Source organism: Mirounga leonina, unplaced genomic scaffold, assembly GCF_011800145.1.
Source record: "Mirounga leonina isolate KUSES-001 unplaced genomic scaffold, KU_Mleo_1.0 Mir_173, whole genome shotgun sequence".
In the NCBI taxonomy this organism is placed as follows: Eukaryota; Metazoa; Chordata; class Mammalia; order Carnivora; family Phocidae; genus Mirounga; species Mirounga leonina.
In genome coordinates, this window is record NW_023270447.1 from 24846974 (window position 1) to 24874278 (window position 27305).

General features: G+C 38.2%; 1 protein-coding gene and 1 pseudogene across 1 annotated transcript in view; one reads left to right on the forward strand and one right to left on the reverse strand.

Moving 5' to 3' along the window:
- The window catches only part of PRKACB (protein kinase cAMP-activated catalytic subunit beta), a 120010-nt gene extending 108904 nt beyond the window's left edge, over nucleotides 1–11106 (reverse strand). The window contains exon 1 of the mRNA XM_035018162.1: nucleotides 10852–11106. Coding sequence (XP_034874053.1) covers nucleotides 10852–10897 — 46 coding nt within the window. The 5' untranslated portion in view covers nucleotides 10898–11106. The remainder of the gene's footprint in view (nucleotides 1–10851) is intronic.
- A 133-nt stretch (nucleotides 11107–11239) lies between these two features.
- On the forward strand, nucleotides 11240–16930 carry LOC118019228 (annotated as a pseudogene).
- Nucleotides 16931–27305: the final 10375 nt, after the last annotated feature.

Sequence of the window (27305 nt, forward strand, 5' to 3'; positions counted from 1 at the left end):
GTTGATCCTATTTAGGCTGAGTTTATACTGCCCTTTTACGTGGTTTTCTCTGGTGGTTTTTTAGCTCTTAACGGAAAGCACTGAGAAAGCAGATAAAGTTGAGTTTATCAGTTAGATTTCTGTCAGAAAGATGTGATAAAAAGACAAAAATGCAACAGATCTTGGGGACCATGTAATCAAACTGGTTAAGAAGGAAAATGAAGAGATGAGAGACACGATGGATGAATGGATGAAAGATTCTGATGAAGAATAATAGTGAGAATACTTAAAGAGCAAAGAGAAAGGAGAGGACGTTATGATCAGAAAATGGCATGCGGACATTAGTGATTCTTGAGCAGTTAATAAATATGACAAGATTCCTGGTGAGACTGGCTATTTGAAATGAAGTGAACAGAAGGGGATAGGAGATAATGTGGTCAAGGAACTGGGATGCATGGTAAGGAACGGGTCAACCACATAGACTCTGAAGCCACCTAGGATAAGTGCAGGGCTTAGAGTATAGAGAAAGATTGTGCGCCAGGTGCCAAAGTTTCTGATGAACAAAGAGAAGTGAACAAGAGATTGGTAAATGAAAACAACAAGGACGGGAACATTGTAGTACAGCTTGATAGTATAGGCCTTGTCTTGGTCCTGTTTGGGCTGCTCTAACAAAGTATCATAGACGGGGTGGCTTATAAACAAAAGAAATGTATTTCTCACAGGTCTGAAGCCTGAAAGTTCAAGATTATGGTGCTGGCAGATTGTCTGGTAAGAGCCCACTTCTCCCCTGATGGCCGTCTGCTCACAGTGGCCTCCTCCGGCAGAGGGGCAAGGGGGCTCCCCTGGGCCTCTCTTGTAGGGGCACTGATCTCTTTCATGAGAATCACCTCCAAAAGGTTGCACCTTCTAATAGTATCACCTTGGGGGGTAGGATTTCAACATATGAACTTTGGGGAGACATAAACATTCAGACTATATATAGCAGGCCTCAAATGAGCAGGGATTTTTCAAGAAGTTGGGAGCCTAGGAGTTTTTCCTAATCTAATGTCTTTCTACCTGAAGTCTGAGACCAATCTCTCTGTACCAATTAAAAGTGACATAACTTTGACATATAAATGTGAAATTACTATATGCTAAGAAGAGAGAAAGAGGTATCCTCTTATCAAGAAAATCAACTAACAGGCCCAAATAGTCAATATATTGCAGAGAAAGTACCTGCAAACTGAGAGGAGAGATGGGGAGTAAACACTTCTACAAGAGGCTTGAATTTTTTATCCATTTAACTATCCATGATTTTAGTTGCCACTATGAGCTCGGAAATGTGCCAAATTTTAGGGATTAAAACACTAAAAAGACAGGTAGTATCTCTGCCCTTACAGATCACAATGCATAGTTGGAGAAACAGCTGCTACAATCACAAACATAAACATCTCCAAAATGGACTCAAAGCCAGTTTCTATTTCAGTTACAGTCTATCTCCCAAGATGATCTCAGAAATTCTACATTTTTTCTTATATAAAATCCTATGTCGTATTTTCACCCTGGTATCAATCTTACGATAAAGGTATCACTGTACATTTTATCATAAATATTTGTATGTATCTGTCTCCCAGCTTAAAATAGGAACCAATTCTTATTTTTACTCACAAATTGTATTTGTGGACTAGCACAGAGTCTGGTACACAGCAGGCACACTGAGAATGACTAAAGGATTGAATGAATGACAAATAAATGACTGTTCTGTCTCTGTCATTCTACCAGATGAACTATACCTTATTTAGTAACTTCAAGACTATAGCCCAAAGAGGGATTCACATTCTTCCCCAGTTTAACCTTTCATGGGTCCTACTCAGCTAGGAAGCTCCTCCTTGGATTACAGGGGCTAAATTATTAGCAGAACTAGCTCCTACAAATGAAGCGAAGTAACACCTGTACAAATATGTTCTCCTGTGGCTCACAGACAATGGTCTGCTGATGCTATATGGTCATCTACTTAAGAATAATATAGAAACTGAACACTCATTTTATTAAGTAGGACTCTAAAGTGAGATCTCAAGACAATATCTTTAATTTTTTGAGGACAAACCCCAGATGGAGAATACAGATTTGCCAAGGACTTAAAGTTTAGATTCAACAGTTATTTTACAAGAAAACAAAAATTTCGGGGCACCTGGGTGGCTCAGTTGGTTAAGAAAACAAAAATTTCAAAAGCCATTGAAAAGTTAATGTTATATGAATAGTAGGCAGCAGGGAATACAACCTTAAATCATGGCCATAAAACCTGGGACTTTTTACCTTGTAAATAGCAAGTCGGATAAGATATAACATCTACACCGGATTTTCTAATGCAGCTTTAATGTCGAATGTGCTAGTATATCATTCAACATTGTGAACTGTCAGTTAGTGCATTTCTCTCTTCAAAAGATTCCCAAATTTGATTCAGAAAATCATCCGCACAGATACAGAACATTACTGAATCTAATTTACATGACAACCAAAAAGTTAAAAACCAAATTATTACTACAGGAAACATCCTATACTATGCTTCCTACAAAATTATGCTTTTACTTAAGTCGTCCAAATGACTATGAGCTACATAAAGGCAACTCTTTATCTCCCATCCCCAAGAAATTTTTTAAAAATTAAATAACTGGATGAATTATAAGATTAAAGTAAAAGTTTAAGCTATACCTCCATATCAGGGGAAACAATTTATTATTTGCTTTACAGTAATAAACCTCAATAGTAAGAAAAAGGTTTATCTGTTAATACTGATGACTTTTTCAGAAGTTGGTAAGGAACTGAAGGGGTTATTAAACCTATAAGAAGAGTAAAAAAGCATTAAAACTTTCTAGCAATTTTTAAGTTGCTAAAAATACTAGCTGAATTTATAAGCATAAATGTTTTTACCTTTAAACATAAGTGATTAAAAAGCAGTTAAATATATTTATTCTCTAAGCCTAGTTTACCAAGGTATTTGGTATTTTATTTGCTCTACAACTAGCTTTTATAAGTTTTGAGGAAAATCCCATGAGTTCTAGTATTTCAAATTTAGGTGAACAATCCCAGATTTTCTGTCAATGCTACTTGACCTATACATTTCAATCATGTAGCCATAACCGTTCTAGTTTGAAAAGTTCTGTTTTGTTTTTGTTTAGTTTACTCTCATACAATAGACCTTCCATTCTTTTCCCCTATTAGCTGCCTCTGATCTTAACTTTCCCTGGTTCTGCTACATATAAAACATCACAACTGGGGTGCTTGTGTGGTTCATTTGGTTAAACGTCTGACTTCAGCTCAGGTCATGATCTCGGGGTCCTGGGATTGAGCCCTGAGTTGGGCTCTGTGCTCAGCAGGGAGTGTGCCTCTCCCTCTCTGTCTGCCCCTTCCTCCTCTCGCTTTCTCTCTCTCCCTTCCAAATAAATAAATAAAATCTTTAAAGAAATTTTAAAAATCATAAAAAAAATCCAACTACACATAGTATGCTAAGGGTTTTACATTAATAGCAGAATGCTTTATGTTTTATTTCCAACATTTAAATGATCCCTTTACCTGTAGTAGAACATGAGAATATCTTCAAAGATTAATACGGTGATTCATAAATTTGTTTCCTAGGTCAAAAATTCAGAGGCTATCATTCTTTAAGTACAGGTAAAAAAAAATTTCCCTAAATACAGTCAGTATCTTATATGGGCTCACATTTAGGCTCATTTGCCACTTCTCTACCTACATAATTTTGTGAGAACCTTCTATAATTTATCCCCAAGTCTTGGTACTTTTTAAATGTACATTCATTCTCTTAATAAATATACTGGAATCATTGGATTATAAAACTGGAAAAGACCACAGCCTTATTATCAAATCCATCCTTCTCAATTTTACAGTATAGCTTGGAGACATTAAAACAAACACTTGTTCAAAGTGAAGTAATAGAAAGTATTAGAAAACAGAATCTAGATTTTTCTTATTCTAAGTTCATGTTCTTACTATTAAATTATATCCCAACTTTTTAATATCTATTTGAAAGCACTCTGGGGGAAGAAAACTGATATTTACTTAGTAAAATATACTGGTTCTGTATTTTACATTTTCTTTCCATTATTACACATGGCTCTACAAAACTCAATAGCTTACAGGATGCATACTTTTATTACGAAAGCAGTATTTTATCTGATTTTAAATTATTGTGTTACTTCAAAAGTTACACCATTTTTATCAGCGCTTTAGCTTTTACTCTTTTCAAAACAAAAAAGCTAAGCTTTTAGTAGCCATTGGAATTATGTCAGATGTTGTAGTTCTATAGTTTCTAAACAGCTGGCCTTAAAAAAGGGAGCAAAATGAGGATGTTATATGGAACAGATCCTCTGACCATCCAAGGTCATTTTCCTCCCACGGCTGGGAGAATTAAAGACAATACACATACAAAACAACCAATCAGATATCATTTTTCTCAGAAATGCCATAGGCATCCTGAATTCAATATGCCCCCCAAGTCTGCTCCTCGCCTTGGATTCATTTCCTGACTCTATTACTGGCATCACAACCCATCCACTAAGGCACAGAAACTAAAAACTTGGGTGTTATTCCCAAATCCTCTTTTTCCTCATTCTCCAAGTACAGTTCGCTCATTTTTGTTTTCCAAAGGTATCAAATTTCAGATTTTTTCCTGCATCCCTACCTCTACCACCTTGATTCAGAACCTCAAATTCCCTTACTTGCATGAGAGTCTTCTAATTGATCATCCTGCCTCTACTCCACTTGTTCCACAGTGACTCATCTTCACATTACCACCAAAGTGAGCTCCCTAAAACCCAAATTTGATCATGTCTCTCCCTTATTACAAAGTCTACAAAAGCTCCTTAATATCTATGGGACAGAATTCAAAATCCTTCCATTACATGGCCTCTGTCCATTTCTTCAGTCTTATCTTTCATTATACAATTTTCCCTCTTCCCTACCACCAATTCCATCCTCTATCAGTTGTAATGGACAACTTACTTTCCTTTTCCTGTATATCCCATTTTGTTTCACTCCTGGGCATTTTTGCTCACTGTGTTCCTCCTACTCAGAACACACTTCCCCCTGTAATCCCGCTGTTGAACATTTACCATTTTCAATATTCAACTCAGAGCTCACCTCCTCTTTGAAGTTCTTTTTTGAATCTCACCCTCCCCATGCCAGTGGAAATGACCATACTTTCTATTGGTTTCCCCACTGAGCTTTTATGAAAGTATTTGTAACAGTTTTTTCCCCCCACTAATTTGTTGACAGGTATGTCTCCCCTGTTGGAATGCAGGCACTCTGGAGCAGGTACTGTGTCATATTCAATCTTTACTCCCATAGATTTGCATAGAGTCCATCACATATTAAGAACTCAATGATGTGGAATGAATGAATGAGCCAACAAAGAAAATAACCATATAGGATATTCTTGAAGGAATATTTTTAAATTAAAATACTCAAAATAATTTGGTACTGACTATGGTATATTTACTCCCATAAATTCCACATTTTTCTATTTAACATACTTTTTTTCATTAAAAACTTAAGATTTATTCCTCTGAAAAAATCTGGGCACATATGTGTAGTAACATTAATATTACCTAGATAAACAGACAATTTTGTAAATAATACTAATTGTTTTACTTTATTAATTTAATGGAATATCAAAATGATTTATGGTCAACTCCTGATTATCTGAAGGATTTTAATAACTATCCTGGCTTACCTAGGATCTTTTCATGTGCTGCTTCTGCACATGTTAAATAAGCTATGGCTTACTTTTCTAAGCTGGCTTTCATGTCTTTATCCTGCTACAGGCAATGAAAGGCAACAATCTGTCTACATCCTAAGTGAAGGACACTGACCAGGAGAATGGAAAAAATGGTTCCTGAACATGAGATGATTTTATGCATTAGGTGATCTGCACAAAATGAATTACAAAATCACGTAACTGGATGAGATAATATGTATTTATTAAATAATGTTGCTGTTTGTTATGAACTTTTTTCTTTTTCAAAAATTTTTAACTCGAAAACTATTCCCAAGTACTTCTGCCAATCCAGTAAATTGGAACAAATATCTACTACTGATTTTCCCTTAAAAATATCTGATAATTAAAAGCTTTAAAGACATGAGTAACATATGAGATCACTAAATTTTTCCTAATCAACATTTATTTCTACAAAAATTTTCAATAAAAATATTTTCACTGAGATTCAGTATTAAAAACTAAAAAAAAAAAAATTCTAGTAGAACCCAATAGAGAAACTCACTTTGTAGTTAACTTTACAGATTATACACAAATTACTATAGTAATCTGTTCACTAAAGTTATAAAGGCTTACTCAGAGGAAATGCTTTAGAAATAAGTTAATTCCTAGTATGTGAAAAGATAAGTCCAGCATTCCGTTCATCAACACATACTTGTGAGGATCCAAATTCCAAAGATGATGAAAAGATGGGTTGGCATTTTTATTACATATAAAGACAGCTATGTTCTAAACCCGTGCTGTCCATTATACCAAACATTAACAGCCACATTTAAGTTAAAAATTCAGTTTCTAAGCTGCCCTGGTCACATTTCAACTGCTCAATAGCCACATACAGCTAGTGACTACTACATTAGACAATACAGAAACATTTCCACCACACAGAAAGTCTGACTGGATAGTACTACTCTAAACCAAAATGCAAATTTCTAAATACTTTTTAAAATGGCAATACAAGTTTAAATAGTAATGTTTTGATTGGCTATTTATCAGGAAGGGAAAGTATATATTTACAAATGAGAAAGATAATTAAATACAAATACAAATAGCAGTGAAGGGTTTAGGCATATAAATTAACTTATATGGCTTAATTTGAAATTACACCATATCAAATCTGAAAAGATTTTCAAGACGATTTAATCCTTCATCCTCATTTTACAGATGAGGAAACTGAATCTGGAGAACAGTACAAGAAAAATAATTCTCTCATTTAAGATACTTAATATATACAAATGAAGTCACTATTAAAAGCAACCAAAATTTCCTATAATTGATAACAAACTGAAACAAAGTGAAGTCTAAGCTATTCTGTGTGTCTTAGAATCAGTTTTCCCATTGGATACACATAGGCTGTTTGCACAGTGGTGAAGATTTCGGGTCCCGGGTTAAGCTGCCTAGGTTCAAATGCTGCTCCTGGACTTCCTCGCTGTAGGAATTTAGGCAAGTCATTTAGGCTCTCTGAGCCTCCATTTCCTCATTTATAAAATGGAAAAATAATTAAACTATTTCATAGTAGTCTGGAAAGATTAAGTGAAATTATACATGCAAAGTACACAGAGAACCTGGTTCATAGTAAGCCCTCCAAAAATGCAAGTTGTTATGAAACTTGTGTTTTGGTTGAACCTAATCTCCTGGCTACTTTCTTTGATTAATTTCTATTCACCTTCAAGCTCTTAAGACAGAGAGATACTCTGGAAAACATTCAAAATCATTATGTAAACACTAGGTTACATGGTGGCTCTACCACTTACAGTCACAGAAGAATCTGCATCCAAATCTCTACCAGGACTTCACGAACCATTGGCCTCAACACCTTTGCCATGAAAGTGTAATACAAAGCCCCACAGGCAACCTGTGGGGTCTAATGTTTTTCTTAAAAAAATGAAATAAACCACAAAAAAATCCTTCCCATGTTAAAATGGTGGCATTTGTGTTTTTTTTGTTGGTGACTGTGGGTAAAGTAAGAAGTGGGAGACTGGATAAGTAAAACAATTTTGAATGACAAGAGTTTATAACTTCTTAGAGAATTATATACTCATATATTTAAAATTTATGCTTCTGTGTATTAGTGGAAGTTTAAGTAACTACACTCAAATTTTGAAACACATATTTTTGAGAATAACTTTTTATAAATACACAGAATAGTTGGTATGTAATAGTAAGAGATGTTCTTTCAGTAAGTTTTAAGATATATCAATACAATTTCCTAGTTCACTAAAGTAGAAAAATAGGTACCCAACTTAATGTTATCTCCAGAAAGTATGGAGATGAGAATGGCATCTCCAAGTCCTACCCTGGAAAATGTTTCATTCTAAGAGTAGAGAGATTTCAATAGAATACAACAGAGGTGCCAAATGGTCAAAGCTTCATTCTTCTGGAATATTTTTATAATGAAGCTCCAGAGTCACCCATATGAGGCATGGTCCTAACCAAACCTTAAATCTTAATCAACCTTATACATTTTAATCATTTGAAATCAAACATTTTCCTATTGGTAGTTTTCAGAGTTCTAACTTCACTTTCCATAGTTTTAGCACTTACCATATTTTGCTCTTTGGTTAACTTCTATAAGTACATTTTCTCACTTACACTAGGTAGATTTCTTGAGCTTTCACTTAGAGTCTCCAAATGAAACTAATACACTTTGCAGGCATTTTGAAAATATATGTATTTTTTTTAAAGATTTTATTTATTTATTTGAGCAAGAAAATGAGAGAGAGAGAGAGAGAGAGCACATGAGAGGGGGGAGGGTCAGAGGGAGAAGCAGACTCCCTGCTGAGCAGGGAGCCCGATGCGAGACTTGATCCTGGGACTCCAGGATCATGACCTGAGCCGAAGGCAGTCACTTAACCAACTGAGCCACCTAGGCGCCCCGAAAATATATGTATTAACTGATTATTTCATGAGGCAGAATGGAGTCAGAGCACCAGATTCTATTCCTTACTCTGGTATCACTAATAATCTGATCCCAACTTCAGTTTCTTCAAAGGTCAGGCTCTTTGGCTTTGAAATGGAATCATTATACAGGCTGATCTGTAAGATTACTTATATTTCTAAAAGTTTATGCTGTTATGTATCAACTGAAGTTTAAATAACTACATTCAAATTTTGAAAGGCATGTATTTTCAAGTAAAAATACATAGAAAGTTAGGTTTGTAATGGTAAAAGCTGTCCTTTCATTAAGTTTTAAGAGATATCAATAAACTTTCTTGATTCACTATAGAACAGCAGCAACACACACCTGATAACATCGCTCCAGATGAAATTACAAAGTGATCAACACATGGCATTTCTAATAACTGTCCCTATGAGATCTCACTTGCTATTTTCTTTTATCACTTCACAACATTTATTCAAACTACTATATTGACCTTCAGTTTCCATAAATAAACTTACATAAAAAGCTGGCTAACATACTTACTAAATAGGCTGTCACTAATAGTTAAAGCTCAGGAAAGAATTCATTCATAAGAATAATTTAAATACATTTAGATAAACATTTAAAGTTTCCATTCTGTTGTCTGTAAATATTCTAAGATTATCCCATAGTTCTGAGCTTCAAATCAGTACTGTCTCAGGGAGAATTAGTTGGTAACTTAATAATGGAAATATATAGATCAGAGAAGAGTCTACTATCATTATTAAAAATAGAAACACTGTACAGGCCAGTACTTGCTAATGAAAATCACTGATATGATTCAATTACCAAGCACACTCCTTTGTAACACAATTAGCACATATTTTATCTTTGATTTAAAAGGAAAAATGATAACTCATCAGACATAAATAATTCTTGATACTTTCCACATTCCTATACTTTCTGTACAGTTACTACATTTGTGCAGTTAAAAAAGAAAAGACAAAGTTCTACCTCTAAATTGGCTTTCGAAAATTTCCCTATCACATACTAAAGTATGGTCATTGATAATTTGTATGATAGTATATCAAACTTTTCTGGAGCTCCCGAAAATTAATACCAAAACCTCACTGGTGAAACATAAACCATATAATCTCATTATTCACATTAAACAAAATGAATGACTAAATTTTTCCAAATTGATTCTGCTTTGTTGATACAGAAAAAAAAAAAAAAAGCTTTTTCCTTCATGCTAAATTACCAAATTAATCTAAAACATGTTACAAACATAGAAACATTAAAAGATACTAATTACACAAACCGGAATAAATCATCTGGCATTCTGTCATTTACTCCTGGTGACATAACAAATACCATTTGTTGTCTTATCATTCTGAATTATAAAATCTGAGATGAACCTTACAAAGACACATCATTTTTTTTTCACAACCATCCTGATGGATTGATTGAACTATACAGAAATTCAATTTGCATCATTTTTTACTATTTGGTGTAAAGTGTAGGGTGCCTGCACTTTCAGCTGTCAGAAGAAATTCACCCTATTCTGGAAGCACTTCAACTTCCAGTGACCTTTAAGTTTTACAGACACTCTAGGAGAGTCTTGAAATGTCGCAAGAAAAGGCAAACCTGCCTTGCTTTTTTTCATGGATAAAGTTGCAGTTTAGTCTCGTTCTATCTTCCATTCCTAATCTGAAGAGCTGCAGGATCTCTAAAACATAGTTGCTTACTCAGAATTAACCTTACCTGCAGCAGAGAGCCAGACTAGCAGCCCCTTACCCTGTGATAAGATTGCGCTGGACCCAAGCGATGGAGGGAAAAGAGCCAACTCTGCCCACAGCACTACCTGTGGCTCCCAAAGAGGTGGTCGGGGGTAGGGGAAGCGAGGGTTGGGATGGTACAAGGGACTTCTTTATCCGGACCATATTTGGGGAATTGTTCTAGTGAGTGCGTCCCCCCGCTCTAAAGAGAAAGGGAGTCTCGGGGAACACTCTTCTACCTCGATCTCTCCATCCGGCCCTTCGCGCTCGGCCCTCAAGCCGGAGCCGGGGGGCAAGGCTGTGGAGGAGGAAGGCAGCTGGTCCCTAGGGCCCCCACGAGCAGCTACCGGCGGCCGCTGCGAGGCCTGGGCCATGCCCGCGGCCTCGGGGCTCCGACCCGGAGGGACGGTCGATGCCCCCCCGCGCCCACCCGCCCGGCAGGTACCCAGACCCGGCCCTTGACTCACCGCTCTCCACCTCGCTGCCTTTCTTGGCGGTCGCCGCGTTCCCCATGACTGGGGCGATGGAAAGAAGGGGTCAGGGAGGGGAAGGGGGGCCGGGGTCGTCCCCGCCGCTCCACAGGCTGAGGCAAGTCCCGCTTCTGCACCGATCAAAGCGGTGAGTGCTCCCGGCGTTGGCGCCCCGAGTCCGGGCGGGAAAACTGGGCCGGTTCGGAGGGCAGGGCTTCAGCCAACTCTTCAGCCCGGGAGGCAGCAGCTGTGGCAGCGGCAGCTGCGGCGGCGCCGGGCAGACACTCCCCTTTCCCCCGCCCCGCCCCCCCTGCTCCCCTCCCCTCCCAGGCCCCTGTCTTTATCCGCGGGCTGGCGCGCGCGCCGGAAGTGACGTATTGTCCGGGACGAGGGCGGCGGGGTGAGGGGCCTGATCGCGGGCGGCTGATGCGGTAACCCTGACAGACACCTCCGCGGCCCGCTGAGCTGGAGTGTTGTCGCCAGGGATTGAGCTCGGATGCTCATCCCTGAGATATGGGAGGCGGCGTGAGAACCGTTAGCTTGGAGGAACCCGTCGTCTCTCAGCCTGGAGTCCCCCATGTCCTGGAGCGGGGCCGCGGGAAGCCCTGTAGGGGCTCGGGTGCTTTCTTTGTGCACCGTATCCCGTCGGCTCCTCACTCAAAGGCTGCCTTCTCCAGACAGGCGGGGGAGAACCGCACGAGAGAGCACATGCGAGGGGAACCCCCCTAGTTCTTGCTTCTGGCGGGGGCAGACTGGTCAGCATGCGCCATGGAAACAGCCTCGTCCTTAATCTCGATTGTGGCTCGGAGCCTCTTTACTTCGAAGATTCAGGTATTCACTGAGCCCGTAACCACGTTGTCCTCCCTGTTCTCGGGCGTCGGTCGCAAGCCCTTTGATGTTTCCAGTGCGGTTTTCATTCGCCGCGATTTTGTGGGGTCACTCAAGTTTTTGTCAGACGTCCCAGGTGGAGATAAGGAAAATATTTCTGCACCATCTATTGATGCGAGGCATTGTATTTAGCAGCTTTCTGTGTAGATGTTAAAATAAATGCATTCCCAATTGATAATTGCGTTTTATTAATATATAGAGAGCACTTATTAATATACTTAGAGCGCTTGAATTTTCAAATAGCTTTATTTATCGGGTGATTTATGTGGCAGTGTAATATTTTTTGTTGCATGTTCCTTTGAACTTTGTATTTGTTCCAAACCTAGTGCAGAAATCCTGTTACTTCCTGAGGGCGAGACCACATAAACTTATTTTGTGTCCCCAAGGCACCAGACCTGGCACAGTAGGGGCTTAAGGAAACCTGCTGACTTGAAAGTAAGCTAAGGAAATTTTTCAGAATTTTTAAAAAAAATATTTTTTATTACAAAAATGGAGTGCTAACTGAAGAAGTTCCTCAGTAAACTCCTACCACTATTTCTTATTATCAGTTGTTAAATTAATGTAACAAATATTTATATTACATATACTGTATTCCAAATACTGTAAAAATGTTAACAAATTGATCCTCAAAACCCTATGCGATAATGTAGCTTTACTATCATTATTTAGTGTGCAAACTGAGGAACAGAGAAGTTAAGCAATTTACCCTCGGTTACACAGCTATCATCTGGTGGAAGAAGGATTTGAACCTAGGTGGCTGGGCTCCAAAGTCCATCCTTTTGTCTATAATGTTGATCTGAAACCTGTGGATGTTGCGGTAAATTGCTTTGTCATTTGAAATCCATTGATTTGAGATATAAGAGATTAAGAGATACAATTTACTTTTTGGGGAATTTCATTATACTGTAGTCCCCCCTTATCCAGTTTTGCTCTCCACAGTTTCAGTTATCCACCGTCAGGAAGCAGATGATTCTCCTTCTGACCTGTCAGAAGGTCAGTGGTAGCCTAACACCCAAGTTGTAGTCTATATGCCCCCACTTCACAGGGGGTCATCTCATCATGAAGGCATTTTATCATCTTACATCATCACAAGAAGGGTGAGTATAGAACAGTAAGATCAGAGAGAGACCACATTCACATAACCTTATTACAATATATTGTTAAAATTATTCTGTTATTAGTTATCATCAATCTCTTGCTGTGCCAAATTTATAAATTAAACTATATCATAGGTATGTGTGCATGCATAAGAAGAAACATTGTACATATGAGATTTGGTACTGTCTGTGGTTTTAGGCATCTACTGGGGTTCTAGGAATATATCTCCCACAGATAAGTGGGGAGGAACTACTGTATTGTTTTGAGGGTTTCTATTAAATCCAACTAATATAAAAATAACAGAGAAAAAAGGGTTTGGACTAGATAGGTTTTGTGTCAGCGTGTAACAATGTTGCAACAATGTCACATCTTTCCAATCACATTTAGTTTTGTGTTGTGGATGTGACATTTGCCCTACATACATGGAAAATTTAATAAATAGCATTAAGCCACATATATACCAAATTAAAGACAACTTTTTGATATACTTTATTCTGGAGGGAATCTTTCTAGAATCCTGGAATATTCATACTGTCCTCATTGGGGTGAGTTTTTAAATGTGTGCCTTTTTAGAGACCAACTTTAATAATAAAAGAGTGTTATAGACATAATTGGTCCCTTTTTTTAACATGATTTTGAGTTCTAGGCCTCTAATAAGAGGGCAGCTGAGTAAGTCATTAATTTGCAGAGGAGACTGTTGACAACTATTACACAGTTACAAACATTATAACTACATTCTGGAAAATTAATAAGTAAAATATTCAGCTTTAGAAAATTTCAACCTTTCTCAATTTAACTTTATCATTGGTTAAGAGATTAAATTAATTATTAATAAAAAAATGATCAACAATTAGAAATATCTTCTTATTCTTTTTTCCTTATAATATTATTTGTTATATTAGCTTACACTGTTTCTCTGATTCAAGGAAGATTATACTTTAAGAGTATAGTTTCATAGTTTTCAGTTAGTTAACATTAACAGCCATTTAGTTGTAATTATATACAAGTTGCCTTTTCATTATTAGAGAAGAGTTCTCTATAGGAAACCATTGTTTATGTAGCACATAGAAAACTATGTTTTAAGAATTTTTACATTCCAGAAGGGGCAGAAATGTCATTAACTGTTCAGTTATTCTTGAAATGATTAGCAGTAACATGGGGTAGTTGCTATCCTTTGCCACAAATGACTTTGCTATAAACTAGACAAGTGCAAAGGTAGAACTATAACTTATTTCCATAGGAAAGCAGACACAGAAGGGGGTCATACAGAGAAAAGACTTTGAGTCCTTTTCCATGTAATGTTTTATCTAAGAATCTGCAACACTATGTAGCAGGGAAAATTATATTTCACTTTGGAAATAATTAATCTTACATTTTCTAGTACTTTGTAATCAAACGTTTTCACGTTTTTTTTTTTTTTTTTTTTTAAGGAATTAATTTTATTCGGGTAGTAGAATATGCATTTAAAAGAACCTGTTTCTTCGTATTGGGTTGAAATTTATTCCTTTTGACCAAAAGCCACTTCAAAACATCACAGATCTTTCCTTTTTTTCTCATCTCTTCTTCACATGTTGTTTTTTTTATCTGATCCCCACAACAAACCTACGTAAGCTAGACATATTAGCCCCCTTTTACAAATGAGTAAAACAAAAGTTCAAAGAAGTAACTTGGCCGAGATCACTCAAATGGTAAGTGGCAGAACACTAGATTTTATGCCCTTTTCTGCGAGGCAAATGTAATCTCATTCCTCATTAAGATTAGATTTTATTATCTCCAATTTACAGGTGAGAAAAATAAGGCCTAAGAACTAAGAGTCTTGGCCCTTTTCTTCCTAGAGGTATCTCTTCACTCAGGAATGAGAAAATGGCAAAAACTTAGTAAATTGTTATTTCTGTTTATTTTGTAGTTTTATATTATCAACTTGATTTCCAAGACTTTCTAAAGCAAAACACTCTCAAAAATAAGGTATGTCAGAAATATTTGTTTTTCCTTTATAATCACCAGGATGGATAAGCTGAAGTTGATCATTGTTGGAGAATATGACCAGGTCATTTGTTTTTATATTGTATTTTACGTCAAATAAATGCAAGTAAAAATTTATTTAACCATCATAAGATAATTATTTTGAATGATAACTAGTAATCCACATAGTCTGATATTTCATTATTGTACAGTATTGTATGTTCTAAACCAAATGATACATTAAATATCAGGCAAAGGACAGAATAATACTTCTAAAATGAGGAAGTAATTTTATAGTTAATAAGTTACAAATATGTTATGATAATTGTTCAAATCATTGTAGTACAGTATGAAGTTTTCTTCTTGAGCAGAATTCTAATCCCTTTGTTCGATGACAAATTTATTATCTAAAGTTCAATATTCATCTTTCTGGGTATTTCTTTACAGATGAGGAGACTAAAATAGTTGACTGGTTAACCTGCTCAAAGTCAACAAAAATGAGCTAGTAACAGTAGAATTGTAGCTTATCTCTTGTGAGGACTAGAATACAAACTGAATGTGTTTTAAGAAAAAAAACATGGAGGGGAGAACAAAACCAACTTTTTTTCCTTTCTTAATATGTAATACACTATCTCAGAAAAGGTATGTTTGTTTTGGATATTCTGGTTTTACTAGTGTGTTTTAGCAAAACTATGCCTAAATTTCTGCTATTACAGTTTTGTGCTATGCATTTTTGAACTATACCTATAGACCAAAAATAGCACCCAAATTTACAAAACATTTGTTTCTTTATGAAATCACAACTTTTACAGTTTAAGCCCATCATTGACTAAGGTGAATCTGACCCACTGAAATAAAACTATATTCATAGTACTGACAGTAACAAACCAGAGTGGTGTGTGATGAAGTAGAAAGGGTTTGAGTTTTGTATTCAGGAAAATCTGAATTCATGTTCTGTTACAGTCACCATATGTGACTTTCACATAAATTTCTAATTTCTCTTGGTCTTTGTTTCCCAAAGTGTGAAGTTACATGGATTAAATTAAATCATCTGTGAAAAGTACTAGGATAACTTTTGTCATATAATAAAGTCACTGTAACCCTGTGCCCACCCTGCAATAACATTCAATGTTTTCTTGTATTTATGTTTCAGCAATAATCATTCAGTGAGTTCCTACCATATGCAAAGCATGAGGAGGGTATAAAGATTAATAAAATCAAGTATTTGTGTAAGGCAAGATGAACGTGTAAATAATTACGGAAAATAAGGTAACTTTGGAGTAATCGGAGCTTCTTCCAGATGTGCGTCTCTCCTGGTTTTGTGGCATTTCCTCACAGCATGGCCCCCAAATGCCAGTCTTCACTCCTGCCTCAAAGGAAGAAATGGAGACTGCCTCCTGCCCGCAAGCATGAGGAGACGTTGACCTCTCAGCACTTGCCATAAGGAGAAGAAGAACAGCAAGAAGCAATTGAACATATTGATGAAGTAGAAAATGAAATAGACTTAATGAACAAGCCACTGAGGAGATTTTGAAAGTAGAAGAGAAATGTAACAAACTCCACCAACCATTTTTTCAGAAGAGATTGGAATTAATTGCCAAAATCCCAAATTTTTTGGTAACATTTGTCAACCATACACAAGTGTCTGCACTGCTTGGGGTATTAAATCAGGTTACAGAATAGATTTTTATTTTGATGAAAACCCTTACTTCGAAAATAAACTTCTCGCCAGAGAATTTCATCTGAATGAGAGTGCTTGATCCATCTTCAAAGTCCACTGAAATCAAATGAAAATCTGGAAAGGAGTTAACAAAACGTTCAAGTCAAATGCAGACTAAAACCAGCAGGAGAAGACCACATGAGGAACCAGAGAGCTTCACCTGGTTCACTGACCATTCTGAGGCAGGTGCAGATGAGTTAGGAGAGGTCATCAAAGATGGTATTTGGCCAAATCCATTACAACTTGGTTCCTCATATGGATGATGAAGAAGGGGGAGGAAAGAAGATACTGATGATGAAGAAGAATGATTGGAAGATATTGATGAAGAATGAGATGAGGATGAAGGTGAGGAAGATGAAGATGATGATTAGGGGATGAAAGGAGGAGGATGAAAGAGAAGATGACTAATAGAACACTGATGGATTCCAACCCTCCTTTTTAAATTTTCTCCAATCCCTGGGAGCAAGTTGCAGTCTTCCCCCCCCCCCCCTTGTGCTCATTGACCCTGTTTTTTGAAGTCTCTTTTCTCTCCCTTTTTACCATGATTCTCAACTTATTTGGGGGGAATAGTGGGAACGAATCTCTACCCCTTTCTGTTCCAAATTCATTTCTGTCTCTTCCTGTCTCAACAAAAACTGTGGAATCAACACCACTGTACTCTGCAGAAAAAAGAAAAACCTTCTGCTCCCTTAGCTCTGCTGGAAGCTGGAGGGTGCTAGGCCCCTGTGTAGTAGTGCATAGAATTCTAGCTTTTTTCCTCCTCTCTGTGTATTGGGCTCAGAGATTACACTGTGTCTCTATGTGAATTTGTGCAGTTAAGTTTTACCAATATGTACCTGTCTACTTTCTCTTGTTTAAAAGAAAGAAAAGAAACTTTAAAAAATGGGGTTATCGAGGGTCAGCAAAGGGTGGGTTCGAGATGTTTGGGTGGGTTAAGTGGACATTCTGACAACATGGCTTCTCCTTTGGCATGTCTAATTGTGATGTTTAATGGACATCCTTGCAGTTTAAGATGACACTTTTAAAATAAAACTCTCTCCTATGATGAGCCAAACAGGCTCTCTCTATGTGACAGATTTATATCCTTCCAGCTTAGCAACTTAAGGAACAATGAGTTCTCTTTCCCAATATCATATATTATAAATATTATAATTATGTTATATATTACATATAATTATACTAATATAACAGTGGGGTGCCTGGTGGCTCAGTCTGTTAAGCATCCAACTCTTAATTTCAGCTCAGATCATGATCTCAGGGTTGTGAGATCAAGCCCCACATTGGACTCCATGCTTAGTGTGGAGTCTGCTTGAGAATTTTTCTCTCCTTCTTCCTCTACCCCACCCCCCGCTTGTTCTCTGTCTCTCTAAAATTAATAAATAAAATCTTTATATATGTAACAGTATAATTATAATAAATATTACATTATAATTATACATACTGGTTCTGTATAATCACATGACCATTTCTGTGAAGGGAGGAGGCAGGGTACGTACCGTGACTGACATGGAATGAGAGAAGTGCAGTTTTCTCATACAGGGTAGGTAAAAGCAACAGATACCCAATACAGTGAAAATCAGAAAGACTATTCATAATAAATTTTCCATCCTGGGGGACTGGATAACAGAAGTCAGAAATGAAGAAGATAAACTAGTTTTTAAATTAATGAGAGGTATATGACTTGGGTCATTACTGAATTTGACTTAAGAGTCAAAGCCACAGCTCTGAATGAAATATCATTGAAAATGTAAAGAATAAAAAAGCATCTAAGAATGGACAATTATGGAACAGAAAAGAGGGGAGTTCTAAAAGGAGCCTGGGGGCGCCTGGGTGGCTCAGTTGGTTAAGTGACTGCCTTCAGCTCAGGTCATGATCCTGGAGTCCCTGGATCGAGTCCCGCATCGGGCTCACTGCTCGGCAGGGAGTCTGCTTCTCCCTCTGACCCTTCCAACCCTCCCCACTCTCATGCTCTCTCTCTGTCAGTCTCTCTCTCTCAAATAATAAAAAAAAAAATCTTAAAAGGAGCCTGGTGCGGTAGGAGCCTGGAGTGGTCAGACAAGCTCAGAGAGAAACAGGAAATGTAGTCACAGAGGTCAAAAAGAATGAGAGGGTATCAATTTGATTGACTGCATGTTATAAGTTAACTAATATAAACAAAAGATTGGAAGAATATACAGATGCTTGTAGGAAGGAAAAGAAAGCTGAAGAATCAGGCTTGGCATCCTCAGGAGCCAGGCAGCTCCAAAGAATTGAAATAGTTGTTGCTGATTGACATTTTCCCTGTAATTGCCAGTGGAACAACAACAAAATACATATTGTCTTCAGTCTTGTTCTTTTCCCACAATTCAGTTTCTTTTTTTTTTTTATGTTAATCCCCATACATTACATCATTAATTTTAGATGAAGTGTTCCATGATTCATTGTGCATAACACCCAGTGCTCCATGCAGAATCTGCCCTCCTCAATACCCACCACCAGGCTAACCCATCCTCCCACCCCCCTCCCCTCTAGAACCCTGTTTGTTTTTCAGAGTCCATTATCTCTCATGGTTCGTCTACCCCTCCGATTTCCCCCGCTTCATTCTTCCCCTCCCGCTACCTTCTTCTTCTTTTTTTTTTTTCTTAACATATATTGCATTTTTTGTTTCAGAGGTACAAGTCTCTGATTCAACAGTCTTGCACAATTCACAGCGCTTACCAGAGCACATACCCTCCCCAGTGTCTATCACCCAGTCACCCCATCCCTCCCACCCCACCCCCCACTCCAGCAACCCTCAGTTTGTTTCCTGAGATTAAGAATTCCTCATATCAGTGAGATCATATGATACATGTCTTTCTCTGACTTATTTCACTCAACATAATACCCTCCAGTTCCATCCACGTCATTGCAAATGGCAAGATCTCATTCCTTTTGATCGCTGCATAATATTCCATTGTATAGATATACCACATCTTCTTTATCCATTCATCTGTCGATGGACATCTTGGCTCTTTCCACAGTTTGGCTATTGTGGACATTGCTGCTATAAACATCGGGGTGCACGTACCCCTTCGGATCCCTACTTTTGTAGCTTTGGGGTAAATACCCAGTAGTGCAATTGCTGGATCATATGGTAGCTCTATTTTCAACTTTTTGAGGAACCTCCATACAGTTTTCCAGAGTGGCTGCACCAGCTTGCATTCCCACCAACAGTGTAGGAGGGTTCCCCTTTCTCCGCATCCCCGCCAACATCTGTCGTTTCCTGACTTGTTAATTTTAGCCATTCTGACTGGTGTGAGGTGGTATCTCATTGAGGTTTTGATTTGGATTTCCCTGATGCCGAGCGATATTGAGCACTTTTTCATGTGTCTGTTGGCCATTTGGATGTCTTCTTTGGAAAAATGTCTGTTCATGTCTTCTGCCCATTTCTTGATTGGATTCTTTGTTCTTTGGGTGTTGAGTTTGATGAGTTCTTTATAGATTTTGGATATTAGCCCTTTATCTGATATGTCATTTGCAAATATCTTCTCCCATTCTGTCGGTTGTCTTTTGGTTTTGTTGACTGTTTGCTTTGCAAAAGCTTTTTATCTTGATGAAGTCCCAATAGATCATTTTTGCCCTTGCTTCCCTTGCATTTGGCAATGTTTATAGGAAGAAGTTGCTTCGGCTGAGGTCGAAGAGGTTGCTGCCTGTGTTCTCCTTTAGGATTTTGATGGACTCCTGTCTCACATTGAGGTCTTTCAACCATTTGGAGTCTATTTTTGTGTGTGGTGTAAGGAAATGGTCCAGTTTCATTCTTCTGCATGTGGCTATCCAATTTTCCCAACACCATTTGTTGAAGAGACTGTCTTTTTGCCATTGGACATTCTTTCCTGCTTTGTCAAAGATGAGTTGACCATAGAGTTGAGGGTCCATTTCTGGGCTCTCTGTTCTGTTCCATTGATCTATGTGTCTGTTTTTGTGCCAGTACCATACTGTCTTGATGATGACAGCTTTGTAATAGAGCTGGAAGTCCGGAATTGTGATGCCGCCAGCTTTGCTTTTCTTTTTCAACATTCCTCTGGCTATGTGGGGTCTTTTCTGGTTCCATACAAATTTTAGGATTATTTGTTCCATTTATTTGAAAAAAGTGGATGGTATTTTGATGGGGATTGCATTGAATGTGTAGATTGCTCTAGGTAGCATTGACATCTTCACAATATTTGTTCTTCCAATCCGTGAGCATGGAACGTTTTTCCATTTCTTTGTGTCTTCCTCAATTTCTTTCATGAGTATTTTATAGTTTTCTGAGTAAAGATCCTTTGTCTCTTTGGTTAGATTTATTCCTAGGTATCTTATGCTTTTGGGTGCAATTGTAAATGGGATCGACCCCTTAATTTCTCTTTCTTCTGTCTTGTTGTTGGTGTATAGGAATGCCACTGACTTCTGTGCATTGATTTTATATCCTGCCACTTTACTGAATTCTTGTATGAGTTCTAGCAGTTTTGGGGTGGAGTCTTTTGGGTTTTCCACATAAAGTATCATATCATCTGCAAAGAGTGAGAGTTTGACTTCTTCTTTGCCAATTTGGATGCCTTTAATTTCTTTTTGTTGTCTGATTGCTGTGGCTAGGACTTCTAATATTATGTTGAATAGCAGTGGTGATAGTGGACATCCCTGCCGCGTTCCTGACCTTAGGGGGAAAGCTCTCAGTTTTTCCCCATTGAGAATGATATTCGCTGTAGGTTTTTCATAGATGGCTTTTATGATATTGAGGTATGTACCCTCGATCCCTATACTCTGAAGAGTTTTGATCAAGAAAGGATGCTGTACTTTGTCAAAAGCTTTTTCTGCATCTATGGAGAGGATCATATGGTTCTTGTTCTTTCTTTTGTTAATATATTGTATCACATTGATTTGCGGATGTTGAACCAACCTTGCAGCCCAGGGATAAATCCCACTTGGTCATGGTGAATAATCCTTTTAATGTACTGTTGGATCCTATTGGCTAGTATTTTGGTGAGAATTTTTGCATCCATGTTCATCAGGGATATTGGTCTGTAATTCTCCTTTTTGATGGGGTCTTTGTCTGGTTTTGGAATCAAGGTAATGCTGGCTTCATAAAATGAGTTTGGAAGTTTTCCATTTCTACTTTTTGGAACAGTTTCAGAAGAATAGGTATTAATTCTTCTTGAAATGTTTGGTAGAATTCCCCTGGGAAGCCATCTGGCCCTGGGCTTTTGTTTTTTGGGAGATTTTTGATGACTTCTTCAATTTCCTTAGTGGTTATAGGTCTGTTCAGGTTTTCTATTTCTTCCTGGTTCAGTTTTGGTAGTTGATACATCTCTAGGAATGCCTCCATTGCTTCCAGGTTATCTAATTTGCTGGCATAGAGTTGCTCATAATATGTTCTTATACTTGTTTGTATTCTTTGGTGTTGGTTGTGATCTCTCCTCTTTCATTCATGATTTTGTTGATTTGGGTCATTTCTCTTCTCTTTTTGATAAGTCTGGCCAGGGGTTTATCAATCTTGTTAATTCTTTCAAAGAACCAGCTCCTAGTTTCGTTGATCTGTTCTACTGTTCTTTTAGTTTCTATTTCATTGATTTCTGCTCTGATCTTTATTATTTCTCTTCTCCTGCTGGGTTTAGGCTTTATTTGCTGTTCTTTCTCCAGCTCCTTTAGGTGTAGGGTTAGGTTGTGTACTTGAGACCTTTCTTGTTTCTTGAGAAAGGCTTGTATTGCTATATACTTTCCTCTTAGGACTGCCTTTGCTGCATCCCAAAGATTTTGAATAGTTGTGTTTTCATTTTCATTGGTTTCCATGTATTTTTTTAATTCTTCTTTAATTTCCTGGTTGACCCATTCATTCTTCAGTAGGATGCTCTTTAGCCTCCATGTATTTGAGTTCTTTCCGACTTTCCTCTTGTGATTGAGTTCTAGTTTCAAAGCACTGTGGTCTGAAAATAGGCAGGGAATGATCCCAATCTTTTGGTACCGGTTGAGACCTGATTTATGACCTAGGATGTGATCTATTCTGGAGAATGTTCCATGGGCACTAGAGAAGAATGTGTATTCCGTTGCTTTGGGGTGGAATGTTCTGAATATGTCTGTGAAGTCCATTTGGTCCAGTGTGTCATTTAAAGTCTTTATTTCCTTGTTGATCTTTTGCTTAGACGATCTGTCCATTTCAGTGAGGGGGATGTTAAAGTCCCCCACTATTACTGTATTGTTGTCGATGTGTTTCTTTGCTTTTGTTATTAATTGCCTTATATAATTGGCTGCTCCCATGTTAGGGGCATAGATATTTACAATTGTTAGATCTCTTGTTGGATAGATCCTTTAAGTAGGATATAATGTCCTTCCTCATCTCTTATTACAGTCTTTGGTTTAAAATCTAATTTGTCTGATATAAGGATTGCAAACCCAGCTTTCTTTTGGTGTCCATTAGCATGGTAAATGGTTTTCCACCCCCTCACTTTCAATCTGGGGGTGTCTTTGGGTCTAAAATGAGTCTCTTGCAGACAGCATATCGATGGGTCTTGTTTTTTAATCCAGTCTGATAGCCTGTGTCTTTTGATTGGGGCATTTAGCCCATTTACATTCAAGGTAACTATTGAAAGGTAGGAATTTAGTGCCATTGTATTGCCTGTAAGGTGACTGTTACCGTATATTGTCTGTGTTCCTTTCTGGTCTATGTTGCTTTTAGGGTCTCTCTTTGCTTAGAGGACCCCTTTCAAGATTTCCTGTAGGGCTGGTTTTGTGTTTGCAAATTCCTTTAGTTTTTGTTTGTCCTGGAAGCTTTTTATCTCTCCTTCAATTTTCAATGACAGCCTAGCTGGATATAGTATTCTTGGCTGCATATTTTTCTTGTTTAGTGCTCTGAATATATCCTGCCAGTCCTTTCTGGCCTGCTGGGTCTCTGTGGATAGGTCTGTTGCCAGTCTAATGTTTCTACCCTTTTAGGTTACAGATCTCTTCTCCCGAGCTGCTTTCAGGATTTTCTCTTTGTCTATGAGACTCGTAAGTTTTACTATTAGATGTTGGGGTGTTGACCTATTTTTATTGATTTTGAGAGGGGTTCTCTGTGCTTCCTGGATTTTCATGCCTGTTTCCTTCCCTAAATTAGGGAAGTTCTCTGCTATAATTTGCTCCATTATACCTTTTTCCCCTCTCTGTTTTTCTCCTTCTTCTGGGATCCCAATTATTCTAATGTTGTTTCGTCTTATGGTATCGCTTATCTCTCGAATTCTGCCCTCGTGATCCAGTAGTTGTTTATCTCTCTTTTTCTCAGCTTCTTTATTTTCCATCATTTCATCTTCTATATTACTGATTCTCTCTTCTGCCTCATTTATTCTAGCAGTTAGCGCCCCCATTTTTGATTGCACCTCATTAATAGCCTTTTTGATTTCTACTTGGTTGGATTTTAGTTCTTTTACTTCTCCAGAAAGGGTTTCTCTAATAACTTCCATATTTTTTTCAAGCCCAGCTAGTATCTTTAAAGTGATGATTCTGAACTCTAGATCTGACATTGTACTAATGTCCATATTCAGTAGGTCCCTGGCAGTCGGTACTACCTCTTGTTCTTTTTGTTGAGGTGATTTTTTCCATCTTGTCGTTTTGTGCAGAGGAGAAAAGATTAATGAGAGAACAAAATGCTAGCAGAGTAAAAACGTCCCCAGAATATATACTCTAAACAAATCAGAAAAGACCTGAAACAGTGGGAAAAGAAAGGGAAAGAGAGAAAAAAGAGAAAGAAAAAAAAGAAAAAGATAAAAACAAAAACAAACAAAACAACAACAACAACAAACAAAAAAAACCAGAATGTGATCAAATATGATCAGGCTGGTATATAGATCAGTGCCACATACTAGATTTGGGGTGTATTTTGGTCTTTTAGAAGAAAGTGCCTCCCAAAATTTTAAAGAAAGAAAAACTTATATATGTACAAAAATAAGGGTTGATATGATGAAGGGATGGAATATGACTGTAAAGATGGAAATTATAAAAAATTTTATAAAAGGAATTGATAAGTTGTTTGAAAAAAGAAAGAAGAGGATTTAAAAAAAAGGAAAAAAGAAAAAAAAAGGGAGAGGATGTGATCAGGCAGGGGAATAGAAAACACCATATACTAGAGATTTAGGGTATATTTTAATCTGTTAGAAGAAACTATCTCAAAATTTTAAAGAGAGAACAACTTATATATATAAGCCAAAAATACGGGTAACTACTATGAAGGGATAGAATATGACTCTAAAAATGAAAAATAAAAAATTTTTTTTTTAAAAAAGGGATTGATAAGATGTTGCTTGAAAAAGGGAAAAAGAAAAATTCAAAAAGAAAAAAAGAAAAAAGACAGTTAAAAAAAATTAACTTTGAAAGACTAAAGAATCATGGTAAAAAAGCCATGATTTCTATGTGCAGTATTCCCCTAGCGCTGGAGTTCTGCCGTTCTCATTGATCGGTAAACTTGGTCTTGGCTGGCTGTTCTCGCTGATCTTCTGGGGAGGAGCCTGTTGCTGTGGTTTCCAAATGTCTCTGCCGGAGGCGGAATTGCCCCGCCCTTTCCGGGTCTGGGCTAAGTAATCTGCTCGGGTTTGCTCTCCGGGGCTTTTGTTCCCTGCGAGCTTTCTGTACAGCTTTGGAGGCGGAGAGTGAAAATGGCGGCCTCCCAATCTCCGCCCCGGTGGAGCCGAGAACTCGGGGCCCCGCTCCTCATTGAGCCCCCAGAGAAAAGCCGTCAGTCACCCCCCTCTCCCCGGTCTGCAGCTGCACTCCGTACTCACCCGGCCTGTGACCGTGCATTTCTATCTCTGGCACCCGACCCCGGGTGGAGTCTCCAAACCCAGCAGATCCCTGCGGTGCACTCCTGCGCGGCTCCTCCCGGGGGAGAAGGTGAGTCTCCCCGGATCTGCTGCTTGTTGGGTCCCTGCTGGAGGAGCAGGGGCCCGACTGTGCCGCGGATCACGGTTTATGGCAACCTCGAGCCGAGAGCCCGCGCCTGGGCTCTGCCTCTGCAGCTGGCTTCCCTGCTCCGTTACCTGGGAGCTCTGCCACACTCAGGCACCCCCGGTCTTTCTGTGACCCCGAGGGTCCTGAGACCACACTGTCCCGGAGGGTTCCACCCCCCGCTTAGCCACCAGAGTGACGTCCCTCGGCGGAGCAGACTTTTAAAAGTTCCGATTTTGTGCTCCGCGGCTCTATCACTTGCCGGTAGCGGCCGACGGAGGCCCCTCCCCTGCCGCTGTCTATCCTCCCGAATATCGCCTCAGATTCACTTCTCCGCACGTCCTACCTTCCAGAAAGTGGTCGCTTTTCTGTTCAGAGAGTTGTTGCTATTCCTTTCTTCGATCTCCTGTTGGGTTTGTAGGTGTTCAGAATAGTTTGATCCCTATCCAGCTGAATTCCTGAGAGGAGACGAAATCCAGGTCTCCTACTCCTTCGCCATCTTGCTCCGCCCCCTCCCACAATTCAGTTTCTAATGAGAGAATTCAGTTGGCCTATCTTGGGTTAAGTTTTTGCTTCTTACCCAGGGTAAGGCAATCCTGGGACTCATCAGTGGGGAAGCAGAAATTTCCCAGTACCAAAAGGATGGACTAGAAGTTGAACATTCAGTAAAACAACAATGTCCATTACAGATGATTTATTTAATGGTGTTAGTAAACACAAGTATTTCTCAGTGGTACTGTAAAGGACTACTCCTTCCCCCCCCCCCCCAAATGTGATGGACTTTATCATAAAATCATAGAAGTTTTTGGTTAAATATATGAGAAATACTCTGTTACCTGATGTGGTAGGCAGAATAATGCCCTCCCAAAGATGTCCCAAGTCTTAATTACCAGAATCTGTGATTATGTTACCTCGATTGATAAAGGGAAATTAAGATTGCAGATGGAATTAAGGTTGCTAGTTAGCTGACATTAAAATAGGGGGATTATCCTGCACTATCCTTGTGGGCCCAATGTAGTCACAAGGGTCCTTAAAAGTGGAAGAGGGAAACAAGAGTTCAGAGTGATGTGATGTGAGATCTCTACATCATTGCTGACATTAAAGATGGAGGAAGGGAGCCATGAGCCAAGCAATGTGGGCAGCCTCTAGAAGCTAGAAAGAAAAAAGAAACAGATTCTCTCCGAGGGTCTCCAGAAAGGAACACAAGAGTGCTGACACCTTGATTTTAACCCAATGAGATCCGGGTCTGATTCCTGATGTAGTGAAGTGTAAAGATAATAATTTTAAAAACCACCAAGTTAATGGTAATTTGTTTCAGCAGCAATAAAAAACAATACACCTCACCCTATTTTAAAAATAGAGTAAACAGAGAGTTAGGTTAAGGGATTTGCTAAATTGTCTGAGGCAAAACCAGGACTGAAACCCAGACTCTAGATTCTCAAGAAGTTCTCTACACTCAGACAGGTGTGTTAGAAATTCTTTACACTAAAAGTCATTATTTGGAAACAACTGATGTCCTAGAAATAGGATAAACAAGGAAAAGGCACTTCAATTTTCTTCTAAATTATTCTGGTTAAATAACTGTTGAGTATCCAATTAAAGAGAATGAAGTTAAATATGAATTTTTAGTTTTTGTGATCTGGAAGTTGAAGGGGTTGTTTGAATATGTGTGGGATGTGGCAGAACGATGGTAGAAAATATTTAAGGTGATTTTTCAATTTATTTGTTTCTTTTCAATCTGGCAAGTACTTTTTTCTCAATATTCATTTCCAAATGTCTTGGTTTATATTATATACTACTTATAACCATAATTATTCTCTAGGAAGCTTATGAATCTTGCTACATAAAAGGTACTGAGTTTTTTCATGAATAACTG